Source organism: Lepidochelys kempii, chromosome 1 (genome assembly GCF_965140265.1).
Source record: "Lepidochelys kempii isolate rLepKem1 chromosome 1, rLepKem1.hap2, whole genome shotgun sequence".
NCBI classification, from domain to species: domain Eukaryota; kingdom Metazoa; phylum Chordata; order Testudines; family Cheloniidae; genus Lepidochelys; species Lepidochelys kempii.
In genome coordinates, this window is record NC_133256.1 from 21,667,898 (window position 1) to 21,682,095 (window position 14,198).

At 44.3% G+C, this 14,198-nt stretch overlaps 1 protein-coding gene across 2 annotated transcripts in view; it reads right to left on the reverse strand.

Moving 5' to 3' along the window:
* Nucleotides 1-14,198, reverse strand: part of ME3 (malic enzyme 3) — a 183,756-nt gene that overhangs the window by 86,731 nt on the left and 82,827 nt on the right. For both annotated transcript variants that reach the window (XM_073336628.1, XM_073336618.1), the window contains 2 exons: nucleotides 6,049-6,182; nucleotides 3,989-4,138 (listed from right to left, as the gene is read on the reverse strand). In XM_073336628.1, the coding sequence (XP_073192729.1) occupies nucleotides 3,989-4,138; nucleotides 6,049-6,182 (284 nt within the window). The remainder of the gene's footprint in view (nucleotides 1-3,988; nucleotides 4,139-6,048; nucleotides 6,183-14,198) is intronic.

Below are 14,198 nucleotides of genomic sequence, written 5' to 3' on the forward strand. Positions count from 1 at the left end.
AAGTGTTGTTTTCTGCTTCTCATAACACAAGAACAAATGAAATGAAAAAAGAAGAGAAAGTATTTCTTCACACAATGCACAGTCAAGCTGTGGAACTCTTTGCCAGAGGATGTTGTGAAGGCCAAGACTATAACAGGGTTCAAAAAAGAACTAGGTAAATTCATGGAGGATAGGTCCATCAATGGCTATTAGCCAGGATGGGCAGGAATGGTATCCCTAGACTCTGTTTTCCAGAAGCTGGAAATGGGCGACAGGGCATAAATCACTTGATGATTATCTGTTCCGTTCATTCCCTCTGGGGCACCTGGCATTGGCCATTGTCCGAAGATAGGATACTGGGCTAGATGGACCTTTGATCTGACCCAGTATGGCTGTTCTTATGTAGGTGCCATCAGGGGATGGAAAGACTGTAGGTGTGATAGACATGCACGTAGACTATTTGTGGTTTAAAAACTTTTTTCTCCAGAAGTCTTGGTTCTACTGCTAAAGGAACAATATTTTGGGTTAATATGGCTGCCTGGTCACTGTCTTCACCACTGGCCACATATTTGTGCAGGGAAGAACCAAAGGTGCCTAAACCCAGTCAGATACCCTGTGTATCAGCTGTGCTTACCCAGTGGATCTGTAGCCCAAGTCTTGATCTAGGAGTGGGAGAACTGCAAACTTCCACCCCAGGATAGATTACACTTGATGGGGTGGAGTCAGAAAGACCAGAAAAAGGACAGAGGAGCAGCTAGTCCTGTAACCATGACAATAGTATCTAGGAGACCAGGCAAGACTTAAACTTGCCTGTGATCCTGGAAAGTCTCATTCTTCTCAGATACCATTTCAGTTTGCTTGCACAGTTCAGCATAACCATACTGCAAGTGGTAAAAACCCAAATTCTTTTCAAGAGTTAAACCTTAATTCCCCTGCTCCCATCAAATTTTGAGGATCCCACTCCCAGTGATTTCAACCGAGAAGTACTGGCATGCTGAATTGAGCCAAATATTCCCTCAATCCAACCCCTTTGCTCAACAAGTTCCTCCACAGGACAAAGTAATTTTTACTACCACACAATTATAATCAGATCTGAATAAGAACAACAACAAAAAATGAACGTTTCTCATGTGAATCTCATCACTTTAAATAATAAAATAGGAATTTTTCTTGTTGGAAGAATGACTATGTGTAAATATGACTTGGGAAAACAACCTTTATCAAAGTAAAAACTGAAATTAGACTGCAGCTCGCAGTATATCAGTAGAGAAACGTATCCTTTGTAAAATAAGAAATCAACTGCAATCAGGGCATTATGGTTTCCCCTTTTCTGCAGAAGCCACAGGCTGGAATCCATAACAGTTTCTTGCCTAAGTTCAACAGAGACTCTTTGCAATGGGACACCAGTGCATGAGAGCAGATGTTCTTACCACAGTGGCAAAATAATGTAGGTTTTAAAAAATGAGTTATAGGAAGGGAATTCCTCCAACAGCAATAACTGCACAAAGTCCTGCGTGAGGAAAGATACTGCTGCTTTCCCTGAGATAACAAGGGGTTAGAGAACAGAATTAAGGACAAGCCAAAGACATGGTTTAATCTCAGTGTTTGTTGTGTAGACTTTAAATCAAACTGCTCAAAGGTGGAGGCAGTGTGGTCTAGCAGCGTGACCATGGGACTGAAGGTCAGGAGCTCCCAGTTCTAACCTTGGTTGGTGAAAAGCCAACAATTGGCTGTGAATAGTGTAACAGTCCTTGTCTCAGAGTGCTCACAGGTAGAACTGTCCAGGGGGAGGGGTTACTTTAGGTTCTTTTCCCTAATCCTTTAGGACGAGATTGAGGATATGCCTACACTACAGCAGCACATCAGCTGTAGCATCATAGTGTCGATGCTTCCTAAATTGATGGAAGGTGTTTTTTTTTTCTCTAGATGCAGTTAACCCACTTCACTGCGAGGTGGTAGCTAAGGCAACAGAACAATTCTTCTGTCGACCTAGTGGTGTCTATACCAGAGGTAAGATCGACCTAACTACTACACTCAGGGCAGAACATTTTCCATAGCCCTGAGCGAGGTGACTAAGTCAATCTAATTTTTAAGGGTAGACCGGGCCTGAGACTTTACATCTCGTCACGTGTAAGGGGCAGCACACCACAGGTCCTTCTCTTGTTCCCCTGTGCTTCAGGGCAGAGGGGTGGGGATGGGGAAGCAATCTGTCAGCTAGGATGGGCAGCACAGATTACTTCACCTTCTTCACTGCACACTGGCTCAGCACAGCTGGCCAGTGAGTTTGGGGGTCAGGAGGGAAATTAAGTCTCACCATACCCCTGGGTGGTGGGTGAAGCTTCCCCTTGGGGAGGTTAGTCCCTTGCCCTGTCTCTTCTGACTGAGGCCCAGCCTCTTCCTGCCAAGGCCACACCCTGCTCTCTGCACTCAGGCCCCCCACCATGGCCCCGGCCAAGGGACTGGCTGGGGTGGGGCTGATAGCTTGAGCAGAGCTCTGGGAGGGGGCGGGGATGAGAGCTCGGCCCTGGTCGGAGCTATGACCCCAGATCCCCTTTCCCCCCAGCCCCAAATTGGCTGGGGCCCCTGGGCATGGGCCCCATGTGCCTGTGCAGTAATCCGCCACTGCCCACCGCAGCACAAGGTTTGGTGAGGCTTAGACTCCCCACGCCTCTATTATGTGCTACCCATGCCCCAAACTCTGTGCAACGGAGGCAGAGGGAACAGCAATCCCATTCAACCTGCTTTCTCACACACAGAGCAGCGAGCTGGGTAATCCGCTTAAGGGAGTAGGGTGGTCTTACATTTCTGCATGTCATCATACACACAAATGAATCCTGTCCCTAATCTTCCTCAAGGCCTCACTTCCTCAAGGCCTTCCTCATACAGTACCTTCTGAGTATGTCTACACCGCACCCAGGAGTGAACCTCCCAGCCAGGGTCCACAGACATGTGGTAGCTGGGCTTGTGCCTGCACCTTAAAAATAGCCCTGCAGATCTTGCTTTGATGTTGAGGCTCCCCACAGGCTTCAGAGCCTGAGCACCAGCCCATGCTGCACTGTCTGTACAGTTATTTTCAGAGCAATAGTACAAGGCCTGTTAGCACAAGTCTGCAGAGCCAGGCTAGGAGAATAACTCTCAGATCCAATATAGACATGCCCACAGTGACCTTGGGCCAGTCACATAATGTCTGCCTCAGTTTCCCCACCTGCGATATAGGGGTCATACTCCTCATCCACCATCACTTGGGGTGCAGTGAAGGTGAAAATAGAAAGTGATATAATAATAATAATTATTATATATGTCACTCCTTTATTAAATGCTGATATTCTTGTAATACAAGTCTTTACAGTAAAGCCTATGTTTTTAGCCTTGTGATGTATTTGAAGGATGGAAAAATAAGACACTTTATAGGAAAACTTGAATCTTCACTATTGAACTTTCAGGAAAGCACTAAAACCTTCATAGCTAACAACTATAATTAGAGCATTAGCTAATCAAAATGATTTATTTTTTAAAACTATATTATTACAAGGAATCATGCAGAATATTTCCCCCTAAAAATGCACTTTGCTGTGCAATCCGTTGCAGGGCATATGAAACGACGCAGGTTCTCCGAGTCACCAAGAGGTATTTAAAACCCAAATGTTCCTCAAAGGGCCGTGCTGTCAAAAGAACTTCAGTGCTATGGAGACAGCAGAGGAGAAAAAGGAGGGCAGGGAGGGGAAGGGTGTGGCTTCAGAGTGACATTTGTGGCTAAGTTACACAGACTGTACAGTACTGTTTCAGAACAAAACCACCCTCTGTTCACAGTTTACAGGAAGACAGCAGAGTTACTCCCGGCTACCCAGTTTGTCATTAAAAGCACAACAGCACAAGCTGTTTGATAGCCGATCTTTTGATCAAGAATCAAATTTTATTTTTGCTGGGCCGCCCACAGAAATATGGGTGTTCAATACAAAGATACATTCACATCCAATTAAAGAAGGGAAAAAATAGTCAGTCTACTCACCGCGGCCTTCTGAAAGCTAGACCATACTGCTGACAGGCCAGGCCGACGGTGGGAGTATAAACTATGGGCATGAATCTCTCAGTGTCCGAGGTCAGCACTCTGTAGAAAAGCTTCTCGTTTCTGTCTTGCAGTGTCATAAGAATAATGTATCTAAAAACCAAAAACAACAAAACCCAGATACACACATCAAAGAACCTGGGTGTGGACAATTCCACCAATGCTGCGCATGACTGATGAAGCTAATGGCATCTAGATTCATAACATCTCACTTGCTAAGAATGCAGGACACTCCCACAAGGGCCAAGTACTAGTCTTTGGATGGGCAGCTCAAACCTGAGGTTCCAGAGGTACTCAGCATCCATAGCCCCATTGCCTTCGACAGGAGAGGTGCATGTTCAGTACCTCTGAAAATCAGAACCTGCAGTATCCTCAGGATCTTCTGGATTTGCAGCACAAACATCGCTAAATGAGGAGGCTGAGAAGAACTATGCTGAAGGCACAGTTGTGAGGACCAGTGCCGGAATTAATCTATATCTGATTTAAATTTATCAAGTGGTCTGCGTGCTATACATATTTTAAGGACTACATATATGCAAACTGCAATAGATTCGTATTCCTAAAATTCTCCAATCTACCCCCAATAAAATTCCCGCTCATCCACCCACAGTCTTCAACACACATCAGCCTTCAAACCTTATATACCCCAATCAGCCTATCCCCTTAGAAAGAGCCTGGGAAGATATTAGTGTTAAAAATGAAGGAGGATAGGTAAATTCCATACCAAAAAAAAAGCACTAAAATAATAATAATTTTAAAAATGAGGTAATAAAAAAAAAAAGTTAGGTCACCTCTGTAACCTTAACTTTGCCCACCTGTGCATATGCATCATGACACAGTCTTAGATGATCACATATTTTTTTGTGTGTAGGATGTGGGATTTGCTGATGTGCTTGAGCTATGTCAAAACATCTCCCCTATACTCTCTTCTTTCCTGAAAATGATTCCCGGGCTGAGAATGAATTTGTCTGAAAAGTGAAAGTCTGAAAAAATTCTAAGCAACTGGAAAGGACCCACTTAGAATGGAAAAGTCCAAACTTAACCATACTATATGTTCAGGGCCTAATCCTGCAAAGTAGAGCATGTGGGCAAACTGCTGGGCTCCTCATAGTCATCGCAGTCTGCCTGCAAGCTACACAATGCAAGACTGGTGCCTAAGTCTAAGTAAAGATGGGCCAGTGCAGCAGAAGTGTTAAGCCAGAAAGCAGGGTACAATTTGTCTGAGTTTCTCAGTCGTCAGACCAGCAACAGTGATGTAAAAGCAAAACACACAGCCACTGGGGAAAAGATGCACCTAACATTTTCCCACAGTAACTCTTATGAGTAAGGATACGATTTCGTCACGGAGGTCACAGATTCTGTGACTTTAACGGACCTCTGTGACTTCTTCAACTTCAGCCCCACCGCCTGCAGTAGCGGGGATGGAAGAGCTGTCAGCCCCTGCCACAGCAGTCAGGCTCAAGATGTCAGTCGCCCCCAGACAGGTCGTGGGCTTCTGTGAATTTTTGCTTATTGCCCATGACCTGTCTGTGACTTTTACTAAAAGTAATTGTGACAAAATCTTAACCTTACTTATGAGCTATACTGAAAGTGATGGTGGGTTAGGAACAGGAGGAGAAGCAAATATTTACCACTGCATAGGATTTTTACATTTCTCTTGTCGTCTGGCAGGTTCTTTTTGTTCTTCCATCAGGCATTTTTCTGAACATGCTGATAGACAGATAGAGTTAAGTGAACCCACTATGTTAGCGATCATGTTGTGCGTAGTGTCATATCGACCTTGGGAGACGACTGGAGTGAACAGAGGAGATAATGGGCAGGCTAGAATAGACACAACTGGCAAACTGTTAGTTAACAGAGTATCCTTAGCTGGAAGAGCAGTGATTCTGAAGAAGGGCTCTGAGCACATAAGGCTTAAAATGGGATCCTCACATCTCCATGCGGGTTGTAAAGACCACAGTCCCAGCCAAAAATTGAAAATGGAGAAGACTTTTTCAACATACTTGTCTAGATCACTGGATTTGGTCTCGTAGCTTTTCATGACACGGAGAACTTGAACATCTTGGCTCAAGAAGCATGGAGGAAGCAAACCATGAATTCCAAGTTGAAGCCTCTCTTCAAGTGTAAAGGCCATCCCCTAGGAAGGAAAGGCGAAGGCATATTTAAATAACAGAATATATCATAGTCTGCTCTTACCACCACGGTGACCCCTCTTCAGAATAATCTGCAGAGGAGCCTATCTTAGTAAAAAAATATCACCCAAGGAACTTGCAAAAGGTGTCCTTCTACATTAAATGCTAAATATCGACTAAACTGTAATTCTACACACATTTATTATGGTAAATAAATAGGTTAGTACAACTGAAAATAAAAAGAAGTAGACACTGATATAGAAATAAAAATAGAAACTTTAATACGGGAGGACCTGAGGTGAGCTCTTCCACAATCGTGTGTGTCTGGCACACTCCTCTGGAGGAGCTACCATGGGACAGACTTTAAGCTAGGACACGGGACTGGATAGACCATTTCTCTGTTCTAATAGCACCTCTGACCCCTGTTTATACAGTAGTAGTGCACTCCAGATGGATATGCAAAAAACGCATTATAAAACAATGGGAAGAGATTAAGATCTTCTGAGAGCAGTCCAAAAAATATTTCCCCAAAAAGCGTGCCTGATATTGCCCAACTACAACAGGAAGAAAAGTGTATTTTTCTGCTTTGTACTTTTGACATTTGTTCTCCAAACCTGTGAGGCTTCTGAAATAATAGAGAATAAAATCAACATTGGACACCAGCTCTAAGCCAGTCCTGGGCTTTACAATGAAAATATTGTGGCACAGCAGGGAAAAGGCTCACAGCTACTACAAATGTCAAAGTTTAGCTACAATGGATGGCAAAGAAAGAGACAGTCACAAGTTCAAGCCATCTATTTCCTACAAATACAGAGGAGTAAAGAGGCCAGCAGAAATTTCAGCATTAAAGCAAGGCTTGAAAAACCCACATGCCCAAACAGAGTGATCCATTTGGAGGGACTTATTAAGGTTTGGGAGCAAAGCAGCTGATTTCATCCCCAGAGGGAAAGGGACAAACCTAGAAACAAAGAAATCCAGTGGCTGCTGCTCCTTTAGAAGCAAACTGGGTATAGTTACTGGCATAGCTATGTCTGTTAGGAGTGTGATTTTTTGAAAATCAATATAGTTATGCCGGTAAAAACCCTAGCATAGACACAATTATACCTGTATAATGTGTTTTATACCAGTATAGCTTATTTTGCTTCACTGAACTAGAATATGCTATACTGATATAGGAACTTTTATACTGGACTAATTGCATCGACACTAGGGTTTGTTTGTTTGGGGTTTTTTCATTTGTTATTTGCTGCTTTACCTATAGTTACAGCAGTAAAAGTTTGCAATGTAGGGAAGGCCTTAGTCACACAAGGAGGAGTCTATGGCAAAGCTGGGAATAAAACCCAGGCTGCCAATCCTCTGGGAGCATTGCTCCAGTAAGGTTATTAGAAGGCCTAAAAGTAGGTCTGTGCAAAGAACCCCTTGGTAAAACGGTTCTATGCACCGAGTTAATACATCACAGAATAAACTTGGAAACAGACAACGTCCCGGATCAAAAGCTTTGATTCACTGAGGATTTTTGTTTTGTTTTTGAGATTCAAGAGTTCTGCCTAAAAGCCGTATTGCATGGGTCATTTTTCTTGTGTTGATATCATTGGTAATTAATGTAGCTAGCTACTTCCTAAAAGAGCTAAAACCAATCAACAAGCATTCTGATCATTTTACAAAACATATGGAAAATGAATCATTGTAGTGGATGGCTATCACTTCATGAAAAATAAAACAAAAAACAAATGGGAAAATCCAACCACTAGCAAAGCACAACATTACAAGGAAACTTGTTGTGGGGGGTATTGCTGAAGATTCTAGCTCTAGGTAAGCCTCAGATGTTTAGATGATCATGATGGTCCCTTCTGACTTAGTCTGTGAGTCTATGTTCACATCCTCTCTTATCTGAGAGGGCATTTAACCAGTAGATAGCAGCTTCATTGCAACTGAATCCCATTCCCCATTTTCAAAGACTGGAAAAGGAAGATACAAAATGTCAGTTACAGCAAAACTACAGGGCCTGATCTTACTACTACTAAAGTCAATGGAACACTCCTACTGCCTTTAACAGGAGCTGGATCAGGCTGTTGGAGTCTGACCCTATAGGGAGCCAAGTGTTATGTTGAGGGCATGCAGAGACATTAGATAAAAACATAAAAATGCTCTTGCTGGAACTTTTCCATGAAACATAACTTTATTTTTTAGACTCCAGAATGATAATACACAAGAACTTCAAAACAGAAAGAGACAAAGCAGGCTGCTCCCTAGAACAGAGAGGCACGTTACTCCTCTTTATGTAGGCTGTCTGCCTGCTTAGCAGACTCTGATTGCACACCTCCTTTCAGAGCCCCCTTACTGCAAACAGGACCAAGAAACCCCAGAGAATTTAAAGTAATGAATCACAATTTTAACACAGTTTTCAATGCACCCCACTGAGCACCTACAATACCCATTAAAAATCAAAGCCAGATGTAGGTGCTCAGCACCTCTCTAGATCAAGGCCTTAATTTGCATTGTCTTTCAAAAGCTCTGTATCCTACAGTGCAACTAATTCCCACAGTAGAGTGGTCAGTTTGGATGAGCTATTACCAGGAGGAGAGTGAGTTTGTGTGCGTGGGGGGGAGGTGGGGGGGTGAGAAGACCTGGATTTGTGCTGGAAATGGCCCACCTTGATTATCGTGCACATTGTGGGGAGAGTGGTCGCTTTGGATGGGCTCTTACCAGCAGGAGAGTGAGTTTGTGTGTTTTGTGCGGGGGGAGGGGGTAAGAAAACCTGGATTTGTGCTGGAAATGGCCCACCTTGATTATCATACACATTGTAAAGAGAGGTTTCAGAGGAACAGCCGTGTTAGTCTGTATTCGCAAAAAGAAAAGGAGTACTTGTGGCACCTTAGAGACTAACCAATTTATTTGAGCATGAGCTTTCGTGAGCTACAGCTCACTTCATCAGATGTTTACCGTGGAAACTGCAGCAGACTTTATATACACACAGAAATCATGAAACAATACCTCCTCCCACCCCACTGTCCTGCTGGTAATAGCTTATCTAAAGTGATCAACAGGTGGGCCATTTCCAGCACAAATCCAGGTTTTCTCACCCTCCACCCCCCCACACAAATTCACTCTCCTGCTGGTGCTAGCCCATCCAAAGTGACAACTCTTTACATAGTCACTTTGGATGGGCTAGCACCAGCAGGAGAGTGAATTTGTGTGGGGGGGTGGAGGGTGAGAAAACCTGGATTTGTGCTGGAAATGGCCCACCTGTTGATCACTTTAGATAAGCTATTACCAGCAGGACAGTGGGGTGGGAGGAGGTATTGTTTCATGATTTCTGTGTGTATATAGAAAAGGAGTACTTGTGGCACCTTAGAGACTAACCAATTTATTTGAGCATGAGCTTTCGTGAGCTACAGCTCACTTCATCAGATGTTTACCGTGGAAACTGCAGCAGACTTTATATACACACAGAAATCATGAAACAATACCTACTCACCAACAACCACATACCACACAACAGAACCACTAACCCAGGAACTTATCCTTGCAACAAAGCCCGTTGCCAATTGTGCCCACATATCTATTCAGGGGACACCATCACAGGGCCTAATAACATCAGCCACACTATCAGAGGCTCGTTCACCTGCACATCCACCAATGTGATATATGCCATCATGTGCCAGCAATGCCCCTCTGCCATGTACATTGGTCAAACTGGACAGTCTCTACGTAAAAGAATAAATGGACACAAATCAGATGTCAAGAATTATAACATTCATAAACCAGTCGGAGAACACTTCAATCTCTCTGGTCACGCAATCACAGACATGAAGGTCGCTATCTTAAAACAAAAAAACTTCAAATCCAGACTCCAGCGAGAAACTGCTGAATTGGAATTCATTTGCAAATTGGATACTATTAATTTAGGCTTAAATAGAGACTGGGAGTGGCTAAGTCATTATGCAAGGTAGCCTGTTTCCTCTTGTTTTTTCCTACCCCCCCCCCCAGATGTTCTGGTTTAACTTGGATTTAAACCTGGAGAATGGTCAGTTTAGATGAGCTATTACCAGCAGGAGAGTGAGTTTGTGTGTGTATGGGGGTGGGGGGGATGTGAGAAAACCTTGATCTATGCAGGAAATAGCCCGACTTGATTATGTAAAGAGTTGTCACTTTGGATGGGCTAGCACCAACAGGAGAGTAAATTTGTGTGGGGGGGTGGAGGGTGAGAAAACCTGGATTTGTGCTGGAAATGGCCCACCTGTTGATCACTTTAGATAAGCTATTACCAGCAGGACAGTGGGGTGGGAGGAGGTATTGTTTCATGATTTCTGTGTGTATATAAAGTCTGCTGCAGTTTCCACGGTAAACATCTGATGAAGTGAGCTGTAGCTCACGAAAGCTCATGCTCAAATAAATTGGTTAGTCTCTAAGGTGCCACAAGTACTCCTTTTCTTTTTGCGAATACAGACTAACACGGCTGTTCCTCTGAAACCTGTGTGTATATAAAGTCTGCTGCAGTTTCCACGGTAAACATCTGATGAAGTGAGCTGTAGCTCACGAAAGCTCATGCTCAAATAAATTGGTTAGTCTCTAAGGTGCCACAAGTACTCCTTTTCTTTTTATTGTAAAGAGAGTGGTCACTTTGGATGGGCTATTACCAGCAGGAGAGTGAGTTTGTGTGTGTGGGGAGGTAGCAGGTGAGAAAACCTGGATTTGTGCTGGAAATGGCTCAACTTAATTATCATACACATTGTAAGGAGAGTGATCACTTTAGATAAGCTATTACCAGCAGGAGAGTGGGGTGGGAGGAGGTATTGTTTCATGGTCTCTGTGTATATAATGTCTTCTTTAGTTTCCACAGTATGCATCCGATGAAGTGAGCTGTAGCTCACGAAAGCTTATGCTCAAATAAATTGGTTAGTCTCTAAGGTGCCACAAGTACTCCTTTTCTTTTCACAGTACCTAGCAGTCCAGGGGCTGCTTGGGTGGCAGGACCAGTGATTCTGCTGTTGCAGGGAGCCATGGGCCAGTGCTTAGGAACCATGGCACAGAATGGCAATTTCCTAGTCTGATGAGAGCAATGTGATTGGCAATGAACATGGGTGAAATTTATTTACCTTCCCAATCCAATGGGGACAGAATTCATCCTGTTACCCACAAGCAGGTCTGTAGTGATACTGTTCCAGTCTATGGGCTGCAAGAGTGGCCAAAACTCCTCTGCAACCACTATTTGGTCAAGCTTATGGGAAAGCCTTACTGAATGTAATGAACTAAAAACAACTGGGTTCTACATCGACATTTAATAGGGTTCTATAGATGCTATTTAAAACCTGTAGAGAATAACGTCCTTTCCATAGGTATTTGGACCTATAAAATTCTGTAGCAGGGCTATACTTAGATTGTAAGCTCCTTGGGGCAGGAACTGTCCTTTTGGTCCATTTGTACAGCACCTAGCACAATGAGTCTTGGTCCATGACTGGGGCACCTAGGTGCATGCAATAATTAAATAAAATAATAATAATAATAAATTTCTATTAAATTCAAATAATAAATTCAAAGGCTATTGTTTTCTGCTATGGTCAATAGCATTTTCCATAAGGGGCCCCCTCCTCTGACCCACTCTGCACCAGCCAACTAAAGGTGGGTGGAGAGTACCACTTCATCATGCACAGGAAGGGGGAGGGATGGCGACCACACCTTGCACAGCTCCTGTCACTCCCCAGTCCTTTCCCTGCAGAGCTCTATGGAAAAGCTGTAGTGGCACAGAGGGGCTTGCACAAGCCCTCCCTTGCTCTACAAGAATTGTATTTTTTAATTATATATTGCCTGAGTGGCGTGTGAGCCCCCCCTTCAGGGAGGCTAGCCACACAGCTCTGCCCCTTCCACCGGAGGCCCCCTCCTTACTGCCCCCCATCCGCCAGAGCCCCAAGCGCCCCCCCTCGAGATTGGAGGAGCCCCGGTCGAACCGCTCAGGGCTACTGGCTGCCCCCAGCATCGGGCCAGCTGCAGCACCAGCCCCAGCCCCAACCCCAGCAACAGAACACTGGCCAGCCCCAGCACCAGATTGCTGTCTGCCCCCAGCGCGGGCCCAGCCCCGGGCCACTGGCCTCCGCCCACAGCTGAGCTCTCGTCAGCTTGGGGGAAAGGGTGAAGCATGGGCAGGACCAGGGCTTGACTTAGGGGAGGCTTAGCCTCCCCTGGCATATTATACCCACTTCCCATGATATATTATTTGCATAACATGGATCGAAGGAGCACGAAGGACACAGGGATGAGCGCCCTCTGGTTTCTTGTATCTTGTTGAGTATTGGCCATTTTGATTTTTTAGTAAAAACTAAAAAAAAAAAAAAGACAGTACTTGTTGCTTCTGGATTTTCAGGTGCCTTGCCTCGGCATGTTTTGAGATCTCCTCTGAAACCCCAGAAGAATTTCCCATGACACATTCCCACTGATTATTGTTGTGCAAACCTTTTGTTGACCATGATTTACAAAATCCCTTTTACTTTCTCTCTCTGGGTTCAAATCCCACGCTCCTGGTCATCCCTTCTTTACAAACTGGTGCAATAGTTGTTGGTTTCTAATCCAGTCATACAGTTTGCTCCTTCCTCTCCCATGGAAACTAGGAACTTTCAAAAATGATCATTAAGCAGTTCAATTTTTCATTTGCTTTGTAAAGATCTTTAGTACAAATATCGGAGTCTGGGGATTTAACTACAGTAAGATCTATTGATCTAATTATGGCATCAAGTGTATTAACTGCCATTGGGGCTGTAATAATAATTATTGCTTTGTGCAAGTTTGATTTATCTGGTTGGGCTACAACCACATGACCAAATACTGCTCTCGTTTACACCAGTTCCACAGCAGTGCAACTCCAAAGACTTCAGTGCAGTTATTCCTCATTTATGTTGATGTAAATGAGCACAGAATTGGGCCTATAAATTAAGAGAAGGTCCCTGTCCCAAAGTGCTTGCAGGCTAAGGGCTCGATCCTACAAACTCACCACAGTAAGCATTTCCATGATCAGAATATCATAGAATCATAGAATATCAGGGTTGGAAGGGACCTCAGGAGGTCATCTCGTCCAACCCCCTGCTCAAAAGCAGGACCAATCCCCAATTAAATCATCCCAGCCAGGGCTTTGTCAAGCCTGACCTTAAAAACTTCTAAGAAAGGAGATTCCACCACCTCCCTAGGCAACACATTCCAGTGTTTCACCACCCTCCTAGTGAAAAAGTTTTTCCTAATATCCAACCTGAACCTCCCCCACTGCAACTTGAGACCATTACTCCTTGTCCTGTCCTCTTCTACCACTGAGAATAGTCTAGAACCATCCTCTCTGGAACCACCTCTCAGGTAGTTGAAAGCAGCTATCAAATTCGCCCTCATTCTTCTCTTCTGCAGACTAAACAATCCCAGTTCCCTCAGCCTCTCCTCATAAGTCATGTGTTCCAGACCCCTAATCATTTTTGTTGCCCTTCGCTGGACTCTTTCCAATTTATCCACATCCTTCTTGTAGTATGGGGCCCAAAACTGGACACAGTACTCCAGATGAGGCCTCACCAATGTCGAATAGAGGGGGACGATCACGTCCCTCGATCTGCTTGCTATGCCCCTACTTATACATCCCAAAATGCTATTGGCCTTCTTGGCAACAAGGGCACAATGCTGACTCATATCCAGCTTCTCGTCCACTGTCACCCCTAGGTCCTTTTCCGCAGAACTGCTGCCTAGCCATTCGGTCCCTAGTCTGTAGCTGTGCATTGGGTTCTTCCATCCTAAGTGCAGGACCCTGCACTTATGTTTATTGAACCTCATCAGATTTCTTTTGGCCCAATCCTCCAGTTTGTCTAGGTCCCTCTGTATCCTATCCCTGCCCTCCAGCGTATCTACCACTCCTCCCAGTTTAGTATCATCCACAAATTTGCTGAGAGTGCAATCCACACCATCCTCCTGATCATTTATGAAGATATTGAACAAAACTGGCCCCAGGACCGACCCCTGGGGCACTCCACTTGATACCGGCTGCCAACTAGACA